Source organism: Sinohyriopsis cumingii, chromosome 2 (assembly GCF_028554795.1).
Source record: "Sinohyriopsis cumingii isolate HCF-2022 chromosome 2, ASM2855479v2, whole genome shotgun sequence".
Taxonomy (NCBI): Eukaryota; Metazoa; Mollusca; class Bivalvia; order Unionida; family Unionidae; genus Sinohyriopsis; species Sinohyriopsis cumingii.
The window spans coordinates 38,998,674-39,025,314 of record NC_142962.1 but is presented as its reverse complement, the minus strand read 5'-3'; the positions used below and the strand labels follow the sequence as shown (position 1 = coordinate 39,025,314).

At 35.6% G+C, this 26,641-nt stretch overlaps 1 protein-coding gene across 5 annotated transcripts in view; it reads right to left on the bottom strand.

Annotated features, from left to right (window-relative positions):
- Positions 1-26,641, bottom strand: part of LOC149804684 (pecanex-like protein 1) — a 160,589-nt gene that overhangs the window by 70,174 nt on the left and 63,774 nt on the right. For all 5 annotated transcript variants that reach the window (XM_089943005.1, XM_089943014.1, XM_089943031.1 and 2 more), the window contains 7 exons: positions 23,492-23,582; positions 20,997-21,344; positions 13,078-13,231; positions 10,316-10,348; positions 9,177-9,348; positions 6,574-6,684; positions 1,068-1,171 (listed from right to left, as the gene is read on the bottom strand). In XM_089943005.1, the coding sequence (XP_089799131.1) occupies positions 1,068-1,171; positions 6,574-6,684; positions 9,177-9,348; positions 10,316-10,348; positions 13,078-13,231; positions 20,997-21,344; positions 23,492-23,582 (1,013 nt within the window). The remainder of the gene's footprint in view (positions 1-1,067; positions 1,172-6,573; positions 6,685-9,176; positions 9,349-10,315; positions 10,349-13,077; positions 13,232-20,996; positions 21,345-23,491; positions 23,583-26,641) is intronic.

Here is a 26,641-nt window from a genome sequence, read left to right as displayed (position 1 = left end):
TGTGTTGTGCAACTGACAAAGCTGTAGATCGAAGTGTCACATCTCTGTGTTGGAAACCATCATCCTCCATGGTCCAGGACTGGGTATGTAGGAAAGGTGGATCACTATACCCAGTGCCAGCTACAGTGTAGCATAAGTCATGATGAAGATGAAACAGGAGTGGATTAGTTATGGGTCTGGTTAGCATCAGATGCCAAAATCTGGTGATGAATATCAAGGAAATTATAACTGGTACTGTGGTGTACATGCAGTATATGATTCCCCATGGGAGGTTCAGATAGGCTTATGTAGGTTCAGATAGGCTTATGTACCACAGCAATACTAGCTTGGGAATCTGTCCAGTGTTGATATGGCCAACAGAAAGTCACACCTGTATGGTAAAGCTGACACTGGAGTTGCAAAGATTGCCAGACCTTTTACTTCATCAGTGATTTCTTGGCTCTGAGTGACTGCAACATCAGAAAATTCCTCAGTACAGCAGACTGTTTTCTAGCTCTCATACTGGCCTTGACAAATCCTTCCCTCAGATCATCTCTCATCTGTCCCTTGACAAAAGTGTACAGATTTCAAAGAATCTGGTCTGAATGGCATATAATGCAGCAATATTCATTTCCAATGATGACAGTGAAATTGTGTGTCAGAATGGACAGAGTATACTTTCTTTATGATGAGAAAACTCTCAATCAATCAGACTTGAAAAAAGGGCAAAAAATTAAATGAGTGTGCTGTGAGGGAAAGAATGGAAGTGTTAATGGCAAGCAATAGAATTTAGCACCAGTCCCTCTATCCAAGGGTAAGGCACTCTCAAATTAAAACTGTCTTGGTACGCAGATGACATGCCAAATGACAGTGCTGATATATTTCACACTCAGAAGGCCAGGATTTGCAAGGTAGTGAATAGATTATTAACATATTATATTTGTGTGCTGTATGTGAAGAAGAAATGTACATATGAAAAGCCTTCAAGTTGACATCATAAATGTGCCTGAAAATTTGGGACTCAATTCACTATGTTTAGATTAGCTGTATGGTCCATAAATCCTGTTTTATACTACAATAATACTTACCTGCCCAAACTGAATGAGCATGACATAACAAACACCATGGAGAAGTCCAACTGCTACAAGACTTCGGATGATACAATAGACTGAAGAGGTCAAGCTGACAGTGGCTGAAATGGATGCAAGAAGAAATAAACACCTGTACATACGTTCCTTTCAAAGTGAAGAGTCACAATTCATAAGCACTACTCTGGAAGAATGCACATGTTCTTGCTTCCTATCTACAAATAAATTTGTACCAAGCAGGTGACCTATAAAATTTTCTTCAGTTTTTGTTATTTAGTTAAATTAAAAAAGGTCATATTAAGAGTAAGGCAATATTTTACTTCTACATGTTAAAATGCAGTGAAACGTGAAACTATAAATGATGTACTGATATGACTAATGTCTATATGTTTGCCTAAGGAACTACTAAACTTAACAATACAAGATATAGTGATATTTCATGATGCCTGTTTAAACTACACAGATTATCAATACAGAGAGGATAACTGCTTTAAATGAGTGAATAATGGATATATTTGAGTGGGGTTTTTTAAAGACAAATTGAAATATATATATATGTTATTCATTTGAAGCAAACCAATTTTCTTATGTTTTATGCAAAAATGTATTGGCTTGCAACAGGTGTAACAGATTGATAGAAGGTATCCTCACAACAATGTCTGTGGCTTGCTATTTATGATTTGCACTGAAAAAGTCAGTAGTAACAAAGCAAAAGAGCACATTAAAAAAAATGAAGGAAAGGGATTTGTCCATTATTTGATTTGAACTTGGTTGTTTATGTGTGAAGCAGCCATACTTACTACACAGTGTCTAAAAACAGCTCATATTTCTTCTTGGTTATAATGCTATTGACCTGACAGTGAAAATATCTATTGTATTTTACTACAGTGCATTATACATTTACAGCACTTAGAAAATCAAGTATTTCATGGTCTAGCATAAAACAAACATTGACATTTTATGATACATGTTACAAATGATATGGAATTACCAAGATTATCTTCATACAGTTATATTTCATGACACATGCTAAAACTGACTGAAATATATTTAGATCATAAACAGACATAACTAAAAAAATATTTTACCTGAAAAAACTGTATTCTTCTTCAAATACATTACCCAATCTTATTATACTAAAAGAACAGAAACAAGTCTCCTAATGTATGCAAAGCAGCTTCCAGTCTCACACGAAAGACAGGTTAGATTATCACTGCTCAATGAATGAACATTATCTTCATGTCAAAAAATTTGTTCAAACAAATTCAGCAAAAGGAGAGTAACACATGTCAGTGTTGCAACAAAGCTTCTGGGTGACCAGGAAAGGTGAGTGTTGTACTGCAAATACAAGTCCCACTGACTCAAAGTGAGGCCTTTGAGATGAAGGGCTCTCAGACAGACAATGTCATATTAGACCTCCATCCCATGACTTGAATGATATCAAGTCAGGAAACAGTTTTACTTGAATGATGTGTTGATGACAACTGTCCTAACCTCGTGAGCCAATATTTGGAAGAAATTCATATGGTCTAATAACCCATTTGATCCAGGACAAATAAGCCTGACCAAAAATGTTGTCTTTTCCAACTTTAATGAGAATAACAGAAATCTCCCTCATCTGATGGTCTCAGTGCATTTCAATTATTACTTCAATACCTTAATGGGGTCTGAAGATGCCATTGGTAAGAAGATAGTGGTTTCAAATATAAAGTCTGGCTTCCCATGAACAGAAGCATGTTTTTTATCTAAAAAGTTATTTTTAAAAACACAGAGAAATAATACCATACCTCCATGACACTCTGAGGCTTTCATGAAATTTAACCATCATTAATGAACTGTAGAGTAGCTCTTGTTAACTAACGAGAATAATTTCACTTATTCTATTTACTAAAACTCGGTTGACTAGTAAGCATATCATATAAAAAGACAGCAGAGAGGCTTGAGGCAGTGGTTTCATTGGTGCCATCAAGACCCAAGGTAGTCTCTATTTCAGACAAAAGTTCAAAACCTTTGATCTAGACAAATCAAACTGGCAAGAATTCTTGGACAGAGGTCTTTGTTCTCCCTTCCCAGATGACAAAATGCAGTGACAACTTTTCCTCCAAAAGCCATGAGAGAAAATTAGCTGTTTTCTGTGGTATAGAAGCTTGTACCACTTGAAGAGTATTTTCTATTTCTCCTCATAAGGTTTGAAAGTACTAGGCTTCCTTGCACAGCAATTCTGTACACAACATGTTCAAAGAAATGTTTCTTTCTCAGGGCCTGTTTGATGTGAGCCATTATGATCATTATTTCTGAATTGAGATTTTTTTTAACAACCTACATGCACAGACTTTTCTGGGAATATCTGCTGACAGATTCAGGATATTGCTGATCAATGATTTATACGACTTAAGAAGGCAATCTGGGTTAATCTGTACTCAGATTTTAGCACCTTCTAACTGACCTTTCAGAATCCAAGTGGTTGGAGGAAGGGTATATACAATGCGATGATTCCAGATTTGAAAAAATCTGTAAACTGATTCGGTCTGAGAGTATGGTGATCACAGTTTGGAGATTGGCATTCCACCTAGATGGAAAAAGGTCCACTAAGAGTTAGCCCAGACTGGCCAAAGATCTGATTTCAGATCAGGGATTAAATGGACTATCCTGTGTAATCACTCAGTTCCATCATTATAGCAAGTTGCTAAGACAAGTCTCACTAGGGCATGGTGAACTTTAATGAAGATTTGCTGATGATGACATCACCTGAGAGATTCCCAAATAAGATGGGAGAAAACTGAGGACTTGGTTCCCCCTTGCATTTAGAAGTCACAATAATAGCAGAGGTTTTCAGAAGAAATCAGAATGCCCTTTCTAGTTTACATCTCCTGCCACAATGAAAATAATTCATTTTATCTTTAGAAGGTTATTATGCATGGACATATCCTGCATGAAAAAAAAAATCCTCACTGGAAAGGAGGGTTGTAGATGGTCATCCTAGATAATTGTGCTGACATCCAAGTAAACTGAGATTTCTGGCAGATGTTATCAAAGTACAATCTTAATGGAGGTGAACCCAACTGAGAAAGCTCATGAACTTGGTGTGCAGATGAGGGAACCACTAAGACATGATTCAAATTTGATCTGTTCTTGATAAAAAGGAACCAAAGGCAACACTAGGAATTTCATACCTCTGTACAAAAAGTTCTTAACCTTGTGTTTGCAGAGGATGTTGTCTTGGTAGTTCATTATCATGGATGTGGTCATGGTTAGCAAGCCTCTGGGACTTCCAGGAATATAAAGACATGCATCTTAGAGATCTAAGATGACCAGAGAGAGCGAGTCCCTCACAGATATTACTCCGGGTTGACTCACTGTCTTGCATGTCCCTGTGTGAGTAGAACCACTAAGTAGGAATGGGTATCACAAGCATGACATCACTGTCCGTGGGAAGAAGGGCAGCAAGGAAAAATGGGCTGCAATCAGCCCATTTATCCCCGTGCTCTTGGAAACTGTACTTATTATTCCCCTTTCTCCAGTCCCTTTTGGGAAATAAAGGAAGGGCACTACTAGGCCTGTAAGAGATATACATCTCTTGCAAACTGTTTCCTGACATCTTCTATGTGGCTATGGAATAAGAGGTTGATATGAATATGATCTGAAAGTTGCCTTGGAGTGATCTTTAAGGAGCATCTAACCAAGATTGAGTGCATCTCTCTTCACAAACTGAAAGTTAACAGCAGCAGCTTTGGAATTGGAGTGTTAAGCTGCAATGTTGTGTACATGTACATAGCTCTGCATGAGGTGGACTAATAGACATGTCTGTCAGCTGAAATCTCAACAGAGGAATTTAGGCTAGTGTCAGCTTGCTGAACACAGCCAATATGACCAGATTAAGCATCAGGCTAACAGCTTTGATGCTGTGAAGATATTGTTGTATGATGAGGAATGATTTCTGTTTAATGTGTATGGAAAATGGGTTTGACATTCCCAAGCAAGAAATATCTGTCAAATGGTTGTTGCTGAAGACAAGCAAGTGTCTGAACAGAAATTTGATGGGAGTTGTCATTGTGAGAAGAAAGACCTGCAAACACTTGGATCCTGGAGATACCTTTTAAAGCAGTACAAGATGTCAGCAACTTGACCATACTGTGGTAAGAAGGCTTGTCTTTCCTAGTTAATGAGCTGATAGATGTGAAAATGTTAAATGTAGCCACTGTTTATACAGGTTAAGGAGAGAACTTTGGAGACACAAACCAAACACTTCTACAATGGATGCACAGAAAGCAGAGTTTACCTTGATATCAGATCAAGTGGATGTGAGTAGGTTTGCAACAATTTTACTGCAGTCATGTGTCAGCCCCAGGTGGCAAACAATGTTAAGTTCTCTATTTTGATCAGAAATGTCCTGACCTCAACTGATTCACATTAAGAAATCTGCTACTGCGATGGCATCAGCAGCACAGCTGATATCATCACATCCTTTAAGACTGTTTTCTGCCTAGCCTGGAGGCAGCTGTTTGGCACAAACAGTCATTCATCTGCCTGCCAACCAATGTGCAGATTTCACGTGTATGGTTAGATTCACAACTCATACAGAAGCAATGAAGTTTGGGCGATTATTTTCAGCAAGTTTAAACCTTTTACATTCCCCACATCTACTCTTGCTCACTGTTATCTGAAAACAAAACAAAGGCATTGACAGGCTAAATCAGTGAAGTGGATGCTAAGAAATGATTAAATGCCAAAGAAAGGAATAGATTTCTATAATGTTCCAGATCATAAAAAAACTGTGGCACATATATGTATGTATAGCTGGATAGATGTGATTCAACACGATGTTTAATGCAACTGATATTTTTTCAATTCAAAATCACAGAAAAGATCTAATTACTGAGAATAAATGATCTTTTACATGGAATAAAATGCAATATTGTTGAGTACTGAGATGCAAGTTTTATCGATAAATGGAGTAGTAAATTAAGATGGTGCCTGTTAGTTCACTGTATGATGGAATGGACAAGTGAGATTCAAAATATTCATCTGTGATGAGGACTGAGCAAAATTCAATAAAAAAATTATATGAAGAATATTTCTGTCATGAGAAAACTGTTAAGTATCATTTACAGTTTGAGAAATAGCAAAACATGGAAGGTATTTGCTTGACTTCTCAAGACAGCCTGTGAGCAAGGCAAGACTGAAGTAGTAACTGCTAAATAGCAGAATTTGAAACCGATCTCTTTATCCATGGGGTGACCACTCTTGTCTTACTGATGTCTCAATAAGATGATGATGTTTTAGCTGAAACAAGCTGAACAACTATTTTGGAAGAGTTAGATTTAAAAAGTCACAGATGTTCTCATAGCTAATTATGAATGGGTAGTGTATCTGAAGAAAAAAATGATAATTTCGAATAAGATCCAAGTTCTACAGTTTGAAGAATCAAACTCAATGATACATGCAACAATGTGACATAAACACTATCAACCTTAGTTTATTGCTTAAGAAATTAATATCCACTGACCATTTCCTCCAAAAACATGCATATCCAGTTGTTCAAGAGCATACATTATATATGTGTTGACTTGTGGAAGGAGTCCAATAGTAAACAGGACGGGAAAACAAAGGATGAAAACTGGAATGAAATCAGATCCATTAAAAACTTCCCTAATGCGAAACAATAAACAGAGTTTATACTTTAGTATCATAAATATGACAATTTTTAAACAAGATCCTATGAGTAAAAAGAATATAAAATAATGTTGTATTGTTTAACACTTTAAATCACACAGGCAAGTACAGTAGGTTATATTAACATTATGTTACTAAACCTAATAACTCTTATGTGTATGTAACACACCTATGTCACCAAGGAACAAGTAGAAACTTTAAGTCCAAAACAAATTTTAAAAAATTCAACAGATTTAAAAATTGCTAAATTGCCTGCAAATCTAATCTGGTTATCTACATATGTGCACAAATACATGTATCAATTCATTTGTTGGCTTAAAGCTGCTTTTGATAAACCATGATAATAAGGTTTTGATTTTTTTTAAAGTGCAAAACATTTGAAAATTTGTAAAACAATTAAAATATTAATCATGTCGTCTACACAAGAATACAAATAACTAAATTGTCATGGTGTACAATAAGTAGATATTACTTACTTACAATTCCTTTAACCAAACAAGTACAAGTCCAAGACTTAAAACTTTTTTAATATGTATGAACAAAAGTGTCTCAAAAGGTCTGAGCCTCTACTGGCTGAAAAGAGTATCCAGGAATTTAAAATAAGACCATTTCTTCCTTTTATGTACAGAGTATTGAAACCATCTATGATATTCCTCAGCAAAAATAGATTTACAAATTCACTGCTGTAAAGGTCTTATTGCCTGTCAGATTGACACCACTTTCATTTAAGACCAACAATGCCAGTCTGGTGAAAACCCCAATGATATGACCTTCTGCTTTAAAGGAGAAATGATAACACAGATACCATGGTGGACATCAGACTGGCACCATTTGTATTTAAGATCATTTAGAAATCATAAAAAGTTTTTGGGTGAAAGCACAATGATGATATAACAAGTCATCTTGAAAAAGTAGCAATTACAAGATTTTCAAAATGGCCGTTATGGTAGCTATACTGGAAATTGGAATGGTACAATTTTCATTTATAACCAACTAGACTTAATAAGAAGTTTTTCTGTGAAAACCCCATGTTGATATAATCATTGATACATAAGAACCAGTGTTAAAAAAATTTTCAAGATAACCTCTGTGATGAAATATTGTATGCCTGAGTGGCACCATGACAACTTGACTTTCCAGTCTGGAGTTGCAATAATGTCAAAATAGCTGTTCTGGAAGCCAAGCTGGATATCAGACTGACACCATTTTCAGTTAAGACCAACTAGATATCAACCAAAGTCCTTTACCGAAAACTCCATGTTGACATGACCATTCATTGGGAGTGGCAATAACAAGATTTTCAAGATGGCCATTGTGCCTGCCATACAAGAATGGCACCTTTTCATTTAGGACCAACCTGACATCATAAAATGTCTTCTTGTGAAAACCTCATGTAAATATGCCTTTCCAGTCAGAAGAAGTAGCAAACACAGGATTTTCAAGATGACTTATGTGGCTGCCATATTGGCCAACTGATCAACACAATCTTCATTTAGGTCCAACTAGACAATCATAAGAAGTATCTTAGTGAAAACCCTATGTTGACATGACCATCCATTCAGGAGGTGTAGTGATACATTATTCTAAATAGCCTCTGTGGTCAATTGTTTAGGACCAGATATAACAAGTATTTTAGTGAGAACCCTGTGTTTTTTATATCACCATCAATTCAGATGGGACAGTGTTAACAAGAGTTTCAAAAAGGCTGATCTGGTGGTTATAATAAAAGTCTGAGCAGTATCATTATCATTCAGAACCAACAAGACAATGGGATGAATGTGTGCATAAAGCTTCATGGCAAGTAGTTTAGGAGTAGTGATAACAAATTTGTGCTAATGGATAGGCAGACAACATACCATCCCTTAAGCTCCCCTGGTCCATGAAAAGTAGAGCTTTACACTGCTGTAATGGCATGCAAATATAACCATGTCATCGATGGATACAAAGCCAAATTTTAAAGTTTTTTCAATAGCTTCTCTGCAGGTTTCTTGGGCCAGATGGCTGAAAAGGATTAAATCAAGATATCCCAACTGCCCCATAAGCAATGCTTTAGGGTGGGTGGGAGGTGGGATGGGTGCATGGAACCCATGAAAGTGGTATGAGGGATATTCTGATCAAGGATACTGTACAAAATTGGCATTTATACATTTTCAAATTTATTTTAACTGATAGCAGGTCACTACAAGCATCTCTGGACTGTTACTGGGAATTTAAATTCATGAGAGAGTGGATGGCATGTCTTATTGTCTGATACTGAAACAATCTCAGCCAAGATGTCTCAGTTCACGACCTGCAGTAAATAGTCAGAACATGGTCTCATACTCTCCCTATATTTTAATTACACTGACGAGATAGCTACTGGTATAATGTGAGCTACTTCAAAAGATGGTAGATGAAAAGTAAGTGTCATCCTAGTGGCACAATGTAATAATTTACCTTTAAGCAGATCTCTAGCAAACTCCATGGCTTTGGTGGAGGTGAAAGGCATTCCATACACATAGACTGTGTGGGGTTGCCACACTCGACTACTGTAGTCCAGAAACAGCATGATCCCACAACACAGACAGAAGTAAAATGGACGGCTGAACACAATAAGATGGTTATACCCCTAAAATAGTCCAAAATAATTCTTTTAATGCTGTTGTTATTGTTATAGTTACTGTCGTTATTACAACATTCACATCATATGAAAAATAGTTCATATGTTGAAGAGTAAGGTTTTTCCTTGGATATTTGTAATTTATTCTAGAAAAATGTCCACATAGTTTTCTTTTCAATATCTTCTTTCATTTTACTCATGTTATTCTTGGACAAGTATAATCAATGTGTACAAAATGATATGCTCTGTATATTTCTAGAACTGTCTATCCTACCTATGTTATCTTGACAAAGGCTCATATCTATCCTACCTCATAAGTTATCTTGACAAAGGCTCATATCTATCCTACCTCATATGTTATCTTGACAAAGGCTCAACTCTATCCTACCTCATGTTATTTTGACAAAGGCTCATATCTATCCTACCTCATATGTTATCTTGACAAAGGCTCATATATCCTACCTCATATGTTATCTTGACAAAGGCTCATATCTATCCTAGCTCAAATGTTATCTTGGCAAAGGTTCATATCTATCCTACCTCATATTTATCCTACCTCATATATTATCTTGGCAAAAGCTCATATCTATCCTACCTCATGTTATCTTGACAAAAGTTCATATCTATCCTACCTCATATGTTATCTTGGCAAAGGCTCATATCTATCCTACCTCACATGTTTACCATGACAAAGCCTCATATCTGGCAAAAGCCTCATTTCTGATGCTACACTTTAGGATATGAAAGATTCTAGGACACCACCAAACCGATCAGAATTTATGGGCACATTAATTCCACACAAAATCTTGACCACTTTATTAATGAAAATCATCTATAACATCAGCATCACCATTGCCACTACGCTTTGATACATATCTTATGCTCTTTCAACAAAGAAAATATTTTGTATTCATGCTGTTAAAATTTTTCAGATGACCTAAAATCAGTTAAAGTAGTAAATGTTTCACAGACTTACATGCATTGGAGAAGCTGCATCAGGCTGAACACTCTGTAAAATAAATGTCTAGCAATGAATATATTTCATTTTAATCTTCACACATTACATATATGCCATATAAGTCTGTCCCACTAAGTAAATCATTAAAAGTTCTTAAGAGAAAAAAAATGTCATTTGTCATTTTTCAGTCAAAACAGCACTGACCTTTTGATCCCAAAATCAATAGGCTTCTTCCTTATCCTATGTATAAAATATCCACAATATTTGGTCCTAGTCTGTGATATAGAACTAATGTTATCATGCAAAAACAATTTTTCTATCTTCAGTCAAAGTGACCATAACCTTGTACTTTCTTAACCCTAAAATCAATAGATTTCTTCTTACCACTGGTGCAAGCCATCTATAAAGTTTGGTCCAGTATGTGATTTAAAATGAATGTTATTTTGCAGAAACCACGTTTTCTTTCATTTACACTGACCTTGACCTTGGACCTTTTAACCATGAAATACATAGCGTTATTCCTTACCTCAAGTACAAGTCATCCCCAAACTGAGAAATAAACACATGGTGGACTTTTTGAGATGTTATGCTGATTGGCACCATGTTCATTTATGACCAAAATGTCATGTTAAGAAGTGAAAACTCCTAATATGACTATTTGTTTATGAGAAGAAACAATAAAAAATTTTTAAGATGGCCACTTTGGCAAAAAATATTGGATGTCCAAGGTCAGGGTTAGAGTTAGTTTCATTTACGACCATCTTTACCTTGAAACAAAAATGTGCACATTTTACCTTGGAATGAATGTATGAACACACTGTTAAGGCAATCCTCCAAACAGTATTAAAAAAAGTAACTATAACAATCATTTTCTAACACATTGTCAAACAGAGCAGGACAATGGACAACAGGACACCCCATAAACTTGTCTGGTTTATGAACAGTAGAGCTGAAAAACCTTGATTGTATGTAGCATAGTGAACAAGCAGCTGGACTCCAAAGACAACAGATAATTGCTAATACAGTGGTCCCCCTCTTATACAGACACCCATTCTGCACAAGGAAAGTGGCCTTAAAAGATGGGTGGCCTTTCCAGAGGGGGGACTAAATTTTTTGTGAGAAGTATATGTAATGTACACAGTAAGAAAGCTACAAACTTCAAAGTATGAAATATCTTCATTTGATATCTTTGTTTAAAAGTAACATTAATTATTAAAAGGTTCTTCTTGTTATATTAATAGACTTGTTTCAACTGAATACACATTAACAATTTTTATTCTTGGCATAAGTGTGATATGAGAGCGGGTATTGTTGTCATGCACATTGCAAAACCTTTCAAAAACTTCATTTAAACCTTGGTACATACATAATTCACTTTCCATTTGCTCCATTTTCCCACTGCTGCTTAATCACCTCCTTGTCGGTGATAACATTGTTTATTTGAGTCTTTTCAACATAAAATTGTTTTATTCGAGTCTTTTCTACATAAAATTGTTTTGCAAGTCCCCCCCCCCCGCCTCACCTGATGTCATTGAGTAGAATAACTGACTTTCTTCTCAAATAATATGTCTCCATTTACGTGATGACGTGTTAATGTTTGGTAACGATTTATTCGGATGTTGCTAACTACATGCAATTTAAATATGCAGATGAAACTTTTGTCAAGTGGACAAAATGCCTTCTTCGTAAAGGAAGCGATAAAAGTGTTTTCATGTGAGTTTTCAGACTTTGTCTGGTACCCTATTTTACTCAAAGTCAAGGTTAATTTCTGTGTGTGTGTGTGTTAATGCACAGAATCTATTTTTTGCCTATGCTGACCCTTTGATGATCTTGACAATTACGTCCGGTTATAATCATAAAAGAGAATACTCGACAGATGTGTGAAGCCCAAAACTCTATTATAACACTGTTGAGCCCATTTCCTGTTAACAACATTAATCTTACTGTTAGATGTACTTTAGTCAACACTTCTTTCAGTAACAGAAACTTGACATTAGGAGACATGTATCGACGATAGAGATAATCTGATTACTTACCTTATGTCACGATATGAATTAATTACTGGTTCTGGATACATTTGAAGAAAAAAGTGGTCTCTCGTGAGGGGAACATTTTACATTTTTGCACTAATATGCTGACCACTGGTCATGTTAGAGGACTGGCTGTTTTTGAGGGGTACTTTTGAATACAAACTCGTTGGTGCCAATGGTTTCTGGCCATAAGCGGGTGGCTGCTGATCAGGGGAGCCATTCAAGAGGGGGACTACTGTACTATCAAATAACCATTCCCAAAAAACACAAGGTGAATGCTTCTTCAAATAATAGCAAAAATGTTTTAAGCTGAAAAGGTTTTAAGATACTAAATAATATTTTAACAGATTAATTACCCACCAGCAGGAAGAGTAAATCTGGTTTCATTGTACATACTTTCATGGAGATGAGTTTATAATACAGTCTCAACTGAAAACAAGCATGAGACAAGGTACCTAAAGTTGCAAGTCAAAAAGTGCTGATGTTCATAAAGTTTAATGGTTTATGCAACATACTCTCCACTCTGCTGGAATCTGGTGGTATTTAATGTGTTCAAAATTGTATCAGTACTTTTAAATGAATGAATTATCAAACCTGGATCTACAATAATGAAAGTCAGCACACTGCTGGTGTGATCAAGGCGAATTTTCCAGATCTGTCTCGAGGAAAATAACTTGTAACACAGGCCATACTGCAATATGACAACAATTTCCTTATCAAAAGAATTTTTATGATGTACTATCTTCTAACCTTGAGCAAGGAGTACTGACATCCGGCCATGACAAAACAGAAGACAAAAATTGAAAAATCATAGTAGAAGTTGTTTCTGAGCACCAGTGCACCCAGGGCTGCAACCATCACAGCTATAATCACAGCTACAATGTTTTCTATCACAGACAAGTTTCTGGCAAAAAAAGAGAAAAAATATGTAGACCATGATCAACATACACCTAACCAAAATCATTATATCCAAAATATTCTGAATTCATGGGGGGGGGGGGCAATCAAATTTTGTGGTTTTGTGAAAAATTATACTTTTGTTGTGCTTAAATTTATGGACTGGTGAATGAAAAATCGCTTCCACAAGATCACTGTTTTGTTGCATCTTTAAATATGTGGTTTCACATAACTATAAAATTTACAAAAATTGGTATTCCATAAAAAACAGTGAATTCACAGTATAATATTTTCCTTCACACACCAGTTCTCTTGATTTAAAGTGGAGAACAAACCTAATTCTCTGAATTTTAAGTGGTCTGGCAAAACTTTTTCTTGTTTTTGTAGAGCTGATAGAGAACAAAACAAAGCATTAAGTTTTACAGTTTTAAATATTATTAACTGTAATCACAATCAACTTAATCCTTATCCTTTATTCCCTGCATTTGAATACAGAAACCAAACTCAAGTAAATTGTGTATCTTTAATAATACTTGCCCAATCATATTACACTAGAAGAAAATCCACTACCTTGCAAATACAACCCTCCCAAGAGAAAAAGATGTCACTCATGTCTTTTGATTTGTTTTAGCAATCATTACATTATATGGGAACATGGGTGGCCAAGTGGTCTAAAACATATAACCGACACCTCACCTCTGTCCACGTGGGTTCGATTCTCAGGCTTGGCCAATGTGGATATGTGAAAAAGTTTGTCAGTAGCTTCCCATGGGTCAGTGGTTCAAACCAGGGTTTACCTCATGTTCATCCTCCACCAAATATACTGGTCACCATGTATAGCCTATAATGTGCTTCATAAATGGCTTTAAACCCCACCAAATTATACATACATTACCTGGTAAAATATCCGTTAGGAGAATGGTTAAGTCCTAGAATAAGTTACATCCCTTTACCCAGGAAGGACTCTGAATCAACATGGCCTTAAGAAAACATTTTTTTATGTCCCAGTGAAAATAATGAAATCCACATCATTATAAAACTGCTAAGCAACCAGGAAAGCATGCCTGCTGATATAAGTCTGACAAAATCAATCTCAGCTCATTGGAATGAAGCTCTCTGAGATGGAAGCTGGTCACTGTCACATCAGATCTGAATCCCACAATCTGTACAATGTTGGTACATATGAAATTCTACAACAGCCCCCATAGAATGAGCTTTAATGGGCATCTCAAAGTCAGGCAGACTGCTGGATGTGATGTGATGTCCATGTACAGTGAAGTTTCTCACTGGCATACTCCTTAGCCAACACTTTTGTGCTTGCTTCCTGGTGACGCAGATGTGGAGGAGGAATGTTGCTAAGTACCGGCAGCCACGGTACAGGAGTAAAACATAGTGTTCCAGAGTTTATGCGCATTGTTGTGTTAAGCTGTACATCAGTTAACTTGGCATGGGATGATTGTGCCTAGACAGGAATGCAATACTTAGCTGTCGAATAACAGATGGCCAGTGTTGATGTCTTGAGTGTCTGAGCACTAGCACCCCAGGGTGAGCCAGCCAGTTTGTGGAGTAGTTTGTTTTGAGTGCTTGGTTTTGCTGCAGTTTTCTTTAGGTGGTTGTAGAATGTCAGTGATCTGTCTAGAGTCACACTAAGGTATGTGCCAATCAGGTGAACAGTCAGATCTAAGTTAATGCTACACAGTACATGTTGCTGCAATCTATTTTACTTGTGTGCATGATATCTGAACCTAACATGAAGCAAGGCTGTATACATTTTTTCTTCTTCATTTTTTCCAATTTTTGCTTGAATTTGTCACATTCTCGGACTTCCTCTATAAAACAAATTATTGCTGAATGCAAGCAGTCCTTCATGGTTAAGTGTGACACTATTTTTGCTTGCACCATTACTGACGGGTGTTGTATTTGACTTCCTAACCAGCTGAATCGTTAATTTATGCTTTTATTCTCTTTAGAGTTGTTTCAGTAAAACATGTCAACCAAGAAATGCAAGAAATTTAAGGCAAGGGAAGGTACAAGTCTTGTTTAATATGTATCATCTCTTCCCAGCAGCATGTGTGCTATGAGGTCGGAAGAAGAATGAACTGCAGTATTAAAGAAGGCAGCTAAAGGAAAGACAAAAGGAAGATAATGTTGATATCCAAAGTCAGCATCTCTTGTGAGCTTTGTGGGACATTGCTGGGGTTCTCCCCCTCCATGAAACAATATTTACAAACATCAGCTACAGTTACTTTAGTGGAAACAAAATGTTGAGCTTTTGCATTCTACTGCCCTTGAACAGATGTGTCACCTGGTTTAGGAGTTGATGATGTAATTATTGAAATCGAGTCAAATGTTGCCATTCTTTCCATCTCTTACTTCAACAGGCTTTTCTGACTCACTGGGGTTGTGTTCCCTATAATTTTAGGCAGCCTAGTTGGAATAAGTTCCCACCCCCATGCATTCCTGAGTATGGCCTTCGGGTCTGGGTGCATGGGTTTTTGCTGGATCCATTTGATTCATCTTTGAATATGATTTCTCTGCTGCAGCTGTGCCACCTGTCCAGACAGCTTGAGGACTTTATTGAGAGACCTTTATTGTCAGCCATGATTACGGCTCCATCTCCATACAACTACATGGATCTTAGTGTCAGACAATTCTGTCCATCTCGCCTTCATTTGGCAACATACCCATATTATGATGGAGATTTTAGTACTGGTGATGGCCAGACCACTAATCACATGGGTGGCAACCATGAAGACCATAATCCCAATAAATATGCAAGCTGTTCCAGCATGACAGATGGATCACTATATCCCATGTCAGTGACATTGGGCACAAGTCAAGACAGTGCAGGAGCTGGAATAAACAAAGAACAAGGCCAGCTAACATCTGGTTCTGAGGTCCAAGGACCCACTTCACAAAAAACTGTATGACCAAGATGTTCTGAAGTTATTATGTATGACTGTCATTCATGATTATGGGTGTTTCACTAATAAGAATTACCAACATTTTTTCAGAAGTTTTCCTTATACTTTTTCATTAACTTTAAGGCAACTCCCAGGCAGGCATAAATGCAATATTTTTCCAAAGTCTGTTTGTGGAAAGTTAGATTCAGAGAGCAAATTATTTAAATTACTCCCCAACACATATTTTCAGTATAGTGGGTCTTTTTGTTATAACAAAACTATCTTTAAATATAGTTTTACACATTCCCTGTAAAAGAATACCAAGCAAACATAATGATACATTTCACTTAGTTATTAACCTGAAAAATGTCAACAAGTGTGCCATTAAATCACCAATATTTCTGAAATTCTGTCAAAAATCATGGCAGAGAAATGACCCTGTATATACAGTATGTCAAGGTCAGAAATTACTGATACTCTGCTTCATTCTGTCCAGTGATACAGAATATACTGACATGAGTAAAAACTGTAAATTAAGCTGCAGTAAATTCTAATCCAGTAAACTGTGCATTCTATTTCATAGCATTCATTACATAAAATATTTTTCTCCATGTTTACATGTGATACGATCAGTATATCCAATCCAGGTGGTAACAGAAGTTGTCATTAATAAATCAAACAAGAGCAGTTCTTGCTATATACAATCCCATCATATGATGATACCATGCAATTCTCACCTGATGTTTTTGCATTGAGGATAAATTTCACATGGTCTGAATGGTACACCATATAGTTAATGCAGATTATCTTAAGTTAGCTTCAATGCTTGACACACCTGTCCATTTTTTACCTGTAATAAATGTGTGTTGGTTTTGTGGGTTTTTTAGCATATGATAGACCATACATGGTTACGAGTATATTTTCGCAGAGGAAAAATTAAAAAGCTATCTGACATGCCCACATTGGTCAAGCCAAAAGCTGAACCCACATGGACTAAGTTGAGAGGTGAGATGTGTGGGTGATCTGTAAACATTAGTACTTTAGACCACTTGGAAATCTGCATTCCCCTGTAATAAATGATAAGAAAACAATGGGAGTGAAGTGGACACTGAGAAATGGAATGGAAAGGATCTAAGTCCCAAGAATGAATGACTGTAACTGGAAATGCTATAAAGGTTGAATTCAGATGTATTGTGACATAAGTAAAATTGATCACTGGAGTAGATACTTAAGATGGCACTGGTTAGATTATCATCTACTTAAATAAATAACTGAGGAACAAAATATTCATCTACGATGAGAATAGAGCAAATTTCATTAAGAGTACATTTCACTGTGATGAAGACCTCCCAAAGTTCATTGAAACTTGCAAAAAAGGCCCAAAATGAATTTTATTTGTGTAGCTTCTTATGGCAGTGGGTCGACAAGGTACAAGTAGTAACTAATCAATTATGGGATTTGGAACTGATTCCTCTATCCATTGGAGATGACCTTCTGACTTCCATCTCAGGAAGCACATGTTTTAAGCAATTTTATGGCTAAAACAAGAAAAACAGGCACGGTTAACATCTTTTTCCAGTAGAGAGGACTGGATTTCAAAAAAAAGTAAATGTTACCCCAACAGATTATGACTGACTGGGTCATGTATCAGAAAACATTTTATGGAGAACTTTGTGAATATATGAATTTACTTACCTCAAGATATAAATGGATTACTCTTTCATATCTACTGAATAAACTGAAAAATATGTATCTCATACAATGAAATTAAAATGACAGATAAAAAATTAAATATGTGCATCAATTGTAGTGAACTATTATTGGTAACAAGGTCAACCAGTCAACAGCAAGATTAAAATACATGACTCCCATGCATTACCGATCCAATTCAAAATCATAATGATGCATGCCCATACTGTATGTACTCGCTTATAAGCCAGTTCACATATAAGCTGACCATGTATAAGCCAACCTACAACTCCGATACATCTCAAGATGCACAACATAAGTTCTAAATGCATTTATTTAGGCAAAGTTATATTTTTTAAAAATTACATGCATACTTATCTCTGGGTTGGTGTGCATGATTATTAAAAAGAAATGGTATATACTTATTTGAAAAGTAATTTATTTAATTTTCTGTTTTCTTATTGTTTCTGCCTAATTTAGATTTGTATATAATTTGATCGAACGATGACAAGAATTTAGCATTCACGAGTTGCTGTAACACTACCTCTCCCTTCTGACTCGATTGTTTGTTTATGCATTATTGCATTGGACATTCTATATCAGTGCACTGGTAATTATGTTTTTACATTGCTCTGAAACCGTAAATACCTAACTCATTAAAATGTAATCCCAGTATGACAATACAATAAAGAAACAATACAGTTCGATGCTAATACTTTAAAAGCTGAGTTGTAGTTTGCTTTGATATAAGCGACCTTACACCACACCTGTCAACTTTCATGCCGGGAGGAGAAAAAAAACTCCTGATTCTTTTTAGGCGCTCCACGCTTACCTCCCAATTTCATAATATCTTCCGATTTTTGCAGAGAAATCCCGATTATTACATTATGTCTTTGATTTTCATTTCTTCTAAACAAGAAAAGTCCTACATGTTCTGTTGTATCACCTGTGAATTATTGTTGTGACGAAATAATTAATTTACTTTAAAGAATTTGCTTCTTCACTAAAAAGAATGTTAAGTTTAAACATTATTCACGTAAATTACTGATTTTTACCTCTACAATAATAAAAATAATAAAAAACTAAACCAGAACAAAAAAGTAAACCACAAAAATAAAATCATCCACAATCAATTTTAATCCCAAGAATGATCACTATGAATGCTTTAACTCCATCTGCTAATGCGCCATTCCCACGAAAGTAACTTACACGAGTGAACACCTGGCATTTTTATACTGTATATACCAATGATAATTACCATCGTTAAAATAAAAGAAGGAATGAAAATACATACCACGCAGCAAATGTGTCCTCAAAAACAAATTCAGAATACATGTTTTATAATAAACAATACTAAATGCTTCACGAGTTGACATTAAGGGAATATGGTCGGATATACAAAGAGGGGAAAATAGTTGCCACATGTAAGGTATCAAAAGGCTGGCTATTTTGGTACCTTTAGTTCAACAAAACTGGGAATCCTTTATTTGCCAATCAATTGCCGGTGCTTGCATAACACACAATAGTGCAGAACGTGGCTCCTTTGAATCATGGAGGAGGGCCAATCATTTTCACAAAATAGTTGCATGGATAAGGATTAACTTTTAATTGGTCGCGCTGGCTTGCTTGTTTATTTAAGACTAATCTTTAGCTATTGTGCAGTTTGACCACAGCTGACCAGAATATGAAAATAGGGCACATCACAGGGAGAAACGGCAAGTCTTTTTGCGAATTTTACGCATACTGGACCAGGAAGATCGATTAATATTTAGTGAAAACAAGGCTTTACCAATGCCACGAAAAACCTCCTGATTTTAGGTCCCAATCTCTATTTTTGTATTCAGTCTCCCTACTTGGCTTTTTAAAAGTTCACAGGTACACCATTGACCCTGTTTTACAAAACTAAGGTAATCATGCTAATATTAAGGAATAATAGGCAATTACACATCAATGTACTTGTATAGTTACCTGTCAAAATTCCCTCTTATCACAAGCCAGTTTCAGGGTTTTAATGATTAACTGGTCTGAACTTTTGTTGCAAAACTAAAGAAATTTGCCAACTATCAACATAGGATATGCCGAAACATCAAGTTTTCCAATGTGTGGAAAGTTATGATGTTTGTTCAGCTAAAACACAAAACTAAAATTGATTGATATTGATCGTATTGATCTGAGAATTTTAGTCTTTATTATTACCTCTTCAATTAAATTATGCTGGTCATGTGCCTTGTACAATTTAATGTGCATACATTTAAAAAAATATTAACTCAATTTGTAGGATTGCTTATATCATTGAAAATGAGTAATTCACGAGTGTGTGATTCAACGTAAATGAAACAGCTATTAAAGACTAGCTAAAATGTTAGCTGGAAGAATGCAATTTGGTTGAAACAATGAATAAAGCAAAATCTGCATCTAATAAGTTTGGGAATAAGTAAGGATTTAAGTGACGCTATGCATACTTTGCACTGTGTAAGTACTGTACGTTATAGTTCAGCATGGTCTCCCTGGTTTGGCCTGCAAATTATGAAGTCTCTATTTACCTTTATTTAACTGTGTGTTGGAGAAATCAGAAAATATGTACATGCAAAATAATAACAAAATCAATCATAGTACTGTATAACAGTTTAATAATTGTTGAGTCACCAAAAATTATTCTTTATTACATGCGTATGTCTTAGGACATGGAAAAAAAATATTGTTTCATGTCAAAAGATTTACAGCCTTGACAGTAGTCAACAAAAAGACCTAAAAAACCCAGTCAAGTTTAGACATTGGCCCATGGATAAGCCATCCCCTCCTTTCTTCCAGGCCTTTATTTTTTCCTAAATTATTCGGCTTATATGCAAGTATATACGGTATTTCAATACTGGTTAAAAAATGTGACATTCTGAGCCATAACATGGTCAGCCAATCAGCAAGATCAAGTCAATAATATGCACTGATCTTGCCCATTAATTAACTCGACCAAGATTTTGATGATATAAACTCATATTCAAAGTGTGACTGAAATCAATTCAGAAACATGGACTTCAGAGGTCACAAACACTTGTTGATAGCCAATACATGAAGCACAACAAACAAACAATGCTTTGCATATGCAGGACTATGTCATCAGCTCACTTGGCCCTACGATCTGGTAAGCCAAAAATTATAAGAAAAAATTATTTAAACACTTACCGATCTAACAAGGCTAAAAGTGCCAGGCGATCAAAATAAATCTTCAAAAATTTCTTAGAAATTAGGCTGAACTTGTAGAAGTGTTTAGACTTCTCAGCATTTCCTTTCAAACTTTCATCAAAATTGTCTGAGTCTGTAGGTGTTTCAAGTCTCTGTCCACTGTCCAGTAACTGCTGGACATAACTGGGGAGGATCCCGCGGGACCTATCTAAAGAAACTGGGAGATCTAGGTCTAAGTCCCTATTTACATGGAATCTCAAAGATGGGTGCTCCTCCTTGTCCTCATCAGATTTGAGAGAATCAAGAACCACCATGGAGTCTGATTCACAGGATGAAGAGCTCCAGCGACTGCAAAGATGTATAACATACACATTACTCATGAATAACAAGATGCCCAAAAATACAATATGGTACGGAATTGTTTGCTATTTTACAACACATCAGAACTTGAAGATTATATCATGCTAAGGCAAGCATAATAAAGTGCCTTGTCCAAAGACCTACCATGCTGCCAATTCTGGGCGAACTAACCAACTGGTACCTAAAGGTGAAAACCTCAAAGTCGTGTACTGTCAAGTTGTTAAAACTTGATAGTCTTAAACAGAGGAAAGAAACATCATTTATTAATAGTTGGCCACAATACATAATAAATTAACAGAGGAACATGTTTATCTCCAGAACAAGAGCATGGTGCATTAAGTGCAAAGATTTTTCCACTGAAGAAAGGGTAGGTTAAACAACAGTGACAGAAAACATATTACTGATATTAAAGTCCCAAGTATTTACTTTGCTGATTTTAGTAGCACTTTTAACACATCATTGGTTATATCATGCCAATAAAATGGAAGTTAGGTACCTTCCCCATGGATACACCAAAGCAGACTACTAACTGAGCCACCAAGGCTCCTGAAACCCCCATTACAATATGACCAACCATCCAGGAGTCACAAGAAGATTGTCAAGATCTGACGTCAGACTGGCACCATTTTTGTTTAGTATAATTTGACATCAGGAGAAGTCTTCTTGTGAAAACCCTGTGTCAAAATGAATTTCTTTTTAGGAGTAGCAATAACAAGATTGTCATGATGGACAATGTGGCAGCCATAGTGAATGTCTGAATGTCACCATTTTCTTTCAGGACCAACTAGACATCATAATAAGTTTCCAGTGAAAACATTATGTTAATATGACTTTATGATTAATAATATCCTATACTCTGAGCATAAATATCTTAAACGTTTTAAATTTTTGGCAATATCACACTGCCTTCATCACTGACTAATGTTGATCACAAGATCTATAATGGTCACATGATATGAAGAGACTGGTGTAGAAGGGTGGTAATTCAAGCCCCTCATTCCAGTTTAGTCTTGGTCTCCATTATTATATTTGAATTGCCTCTTTCACCTTCCTTTTCCATATATTGTTCTTTGATGTGATCACCTTAGTTTGATTGGGGACAATGGAGTGTCCAATATTCCTACAATGTTCATGTAGGACCAATGACTCTGCACTGTTCTGTTTGAGGCTTGAATTACTACCCATCAACAGTCTCCTCATATCATGTGGCCATTATAGGTTATGTGATCAACATTAATCACTGATGAAGGCAGTGTGATATTGATGAAAATTTCAGACTCTGAAGATATTTATGCTCTGAGTATGGGAAATTACTAATTATCATGAATTATCCTGAGCTAAGAAGCAACCTTTCAGTTGGATATGACTTTATGTTCAGGATGAGATACAATAACAAGTTTTCAAGATTGTTACTTTCGTGTGCATACTGAATGCCTGAACAGCACCCTTTCATTTAGGACTAACTAGATAACCTAACGAATCTTGTGGTAAAAAATGCATGCCGATATGACTGTGACAGCCATACTGGATGTCTGAGTAGTATGTGACAGCCGTACTGGATGTCTGAGTAGCATGTGATAGCCATACTGGATGTCTGAGTAGCATGTGACAGCCATACTGGATGTCTGAGTAGCATGTGACAGCCATACTGGATGTCTGAGTAACATGTGACAGCCATACTGGATGTCTGAGTAGCATGTGACAGCCATACTGGATGTCTGAGTAGCATGTGACAGCCATACTGGATGTCTGAGTAGCAGCACTTTCATATAGGACCAACTAAACCATGGGGTAAATGTGTAAAGTTTCATGTCACTCCTTAAAGTAATCTGGAAGGAGTAGCAATAACAAACTTGTGCTATTTGGTCTGTGACCAATAGAGCTAATACCAACCAAATTATCACACCCATTCATTGATGCATTCATAAACTTGCCAAACCCAATCATCTATGACCAGAAGAGCTAAGCAATAATATTTTTGCTGGTAGACTTTAAATTTGTAGATATGCCTGAGAGAAATGGCATTATTACATTAAAGACATTTTAAACTGGGTATTTTATAATTTGGATTTGTAGTAACCATCAAATACTCAAAAACTGGAATCCACAAACAAAAGAGAATACACATGACTTACTCTTCCTTCCAACTTCTGTTCTCATCTGTTTCACCAATAGCCAAGGCAATTCCTGCACTGTTCTCTCCAAAGGTATAAGAATACCAGTTCCCTTTATGAGAAAAGTAACTAATTAATATTTATATCAATTACAAGTAAAATACAAATATAACCATGCACAAGTCAACACTGGCATCTTCTTCTAGAAAACAATCATATGAAAATGTACTACGAAGACAATCAAGATTAAGATGTTATTGGTTGCTAATTTATTATAAAAGGAGGCAATTATAAACACTCATAAATCAGATAAGAAAATAACCCTGGTGTATGCATTATCAACTATTGATGAACTGGTTTTTGCACACTAAGAAACATTTTTAAATAAGGATATGCCTGCACTTAACATAGCTCTGACATGGCTTTTGACTTTTTCAGTCATGATGATTGTCTTGAAAGTATTTATATGTTAATATATGAATCAAAGTAAAGACTCAAAAAGACAACATATAGAGAATTTACATATTTTTGTGGCTACCAATATTCGCTGTTTTCCAAAAACTATATTTTCACCTGTACTTAAATCTGTGGGTTGGGGAATGAGGTTCTGTTGTTTTCATTGAAGTGTCATTGATAATCAGACAACAACAAAAAAGTTGTTGTTGTTGTTGTAGGGTTTAACGCCACTTTTCAGCACAAGATAGGCAGCCAGTATTAATGGTGGAGGATGAACCCGGAAAAACCCCAGAAAGAACCACTGACCCATGAGAAGCTACTGGCAAGCTTTCTCGCACAACAAAAACAAAAAGTCAATTCAAAGTAAGCTCAAAAGCTCAAAGTGCTGCAGGTCAAAATTTTGGACTTGGGTCTATCGTCATTTCAAGTTTTTTTCAAGCTGCAGACAAAAGAATGTTTTACAGAGTGACTAGAGAGTCCTGGGATAGAAAAATTCTGAAAATATATTGTTGTCCCTGGGCAACCACTTTAAAAACCTGGTTGCCCATAAGATTTTTCTGTTTGCCCAGTAAACTCAACAGTATTAAAATGTTCAAGAAATATTATATAAGTACAAGTTATCACAAAAAAATTGATGATGAACCAGTAAATTTTACCATCTGATGAAAGTATCAACATACATGTACATGTATAAGCCACTGCATCATAAAATGTGTAAATGCCTTTGTTCAGAAACATCACAACGGGTAAATTAGTCCTTCATTTATCTGGATGGAAAGAAACTGTCAATAGTCAGGTGTTTTCTATTAATTTGAGATTTTTTTGGTTGATATATTTTCCAATGACATGCAAATGTTAAATAGCTCTGTGTCTATATAAAAAGCTTTTCTTTCTCTGACCATCAAATTTTCAGACATTTTCACAACAGTCAAAATTTAAAATGAATAAGAAGGATTTACTGTATTCATTTAGTCAACATGCAGGTAAAGAATGATAGTTAAAGGATATGTCTAAATTATAAAGTCAAAAAAGTACAAAACAAAATCTTTTTTTTTTTAAGGTGTGATTATCATGCTTTAGTTACCTGACACCTTTGTTAGGACTTTGTGTTTGAATAATTATGAATGACATGTGATTATCATGCTTTTGTTATGGAGCACCTTTATTGTTTCAAGGACTGCCATTATTTATCCAGCTTCAGCATGAAAGATGATAAAAAGATAATTAAGCTAATTTTCTCAGGCAGACCACACAGATCAAATTCTCCAATTAATTAAACATTATAACAAAGCCTTAAACAAAAAACCACACAGATCAAATTCTCTACTCAATTAAACATTATAGCAAAGCCTTTCAAACATTACTTAGGAATTTGGCAGGGGAATTTGAACTTTAAATGTTGTAACAAAGGAGATGTTGTATTCAAGAACATAATAAACAGTCTTTACTGTACGTGTGTGCATAAATTTGCTTAACCAATCACTGGTAGCTTGAGTATATTTTTCTTGCCGCTGTGACCCAACATAACCTTGACAGGACCAATCAAAATTTCTTTTCCAAAAACAGACATGTATAGATGGACAAAACGTGTTTTCAAAAATGTGAAGGAGATTGTTATATTGTATTATTGAGGAAATCTCAGCACTGGCAACCTGCTGTGCTAAAGGAGCATTGCAAATTATTACCCATGGCTTGCAAGGTTGATTCACGACAAGCAGACCTACTACCTCAAACATACAAATGGCTAATAAATGAGTATGCCTGGTAAAGTCAGATGGTGAAGTCTTATTTGTCAAGTCCCTAAATAAGTCTTGGGGGGGGGGTGTAATAAAAATTAGTTGTTGCAGGTATTTTTTGTCTTAATTCTGGTCTAACATCCAGGTATTTTGTTTAAAATGTATAATATGCTGACACAGCAAGATACAATCTAGTAAAAAGGTATGTGGTGTGAAGGGATGATGTAAAGGATCAAAGTTTAATCTTCATCTCAAGGTAGTGGGTGAGTAGCTGGGAGGGTTTGGCCAAGATGTTTTTCGCAAAAAAAATGTCTGCTCCCAAATCACTTGAAATAAATGCATCATATCCATTGTAATTGCTGAAACAAAAATTCTACAGTACAGACCATGAGGCAATTGTTAAATTACAGGTGTTTTTTTAAATAAAAAAAAGTCCAGTAGATAAGTTTTCATGTCTACTTTCTCTTGTGTACTTTGTCTACATACAGTGTTTAAGCAATTGGAAAATCATAGTGACCAAACAAACTTAGCTAGCAACACCTCTACTGCTTGTCTGACAAAGAAACAAAGTGCAAACTAGACCTTGTCACCTCTGAATTAAGCTTAGACTTTTAATTTTACTTGTTAAGGTGTTTATTTTAAAATTAAATGGCTAAACAGTTTTGTTTTTTTAAATTTGGAATAGTGATACCTCAGATATCCTACGAATAATGTCTGGTCAAAACTTTTGATCTGCCTGACATGTCAGATGTGTGTGTGTGTGTGTGTGTGTATATATATATATATATATATATATATATATATATATATATATATATATATATATATATACTGAAAGTGTTTGATTTAAGACAAAATCTTCACTGCATTGTGACTGGAATAATTAAAAAATAGTACCTATAAAAACTGGTGTCTAGAACTGGTAACTAAAAATCCAACACTAATTATTACTTGATACTCAAAGCTGTAAAAAACAATC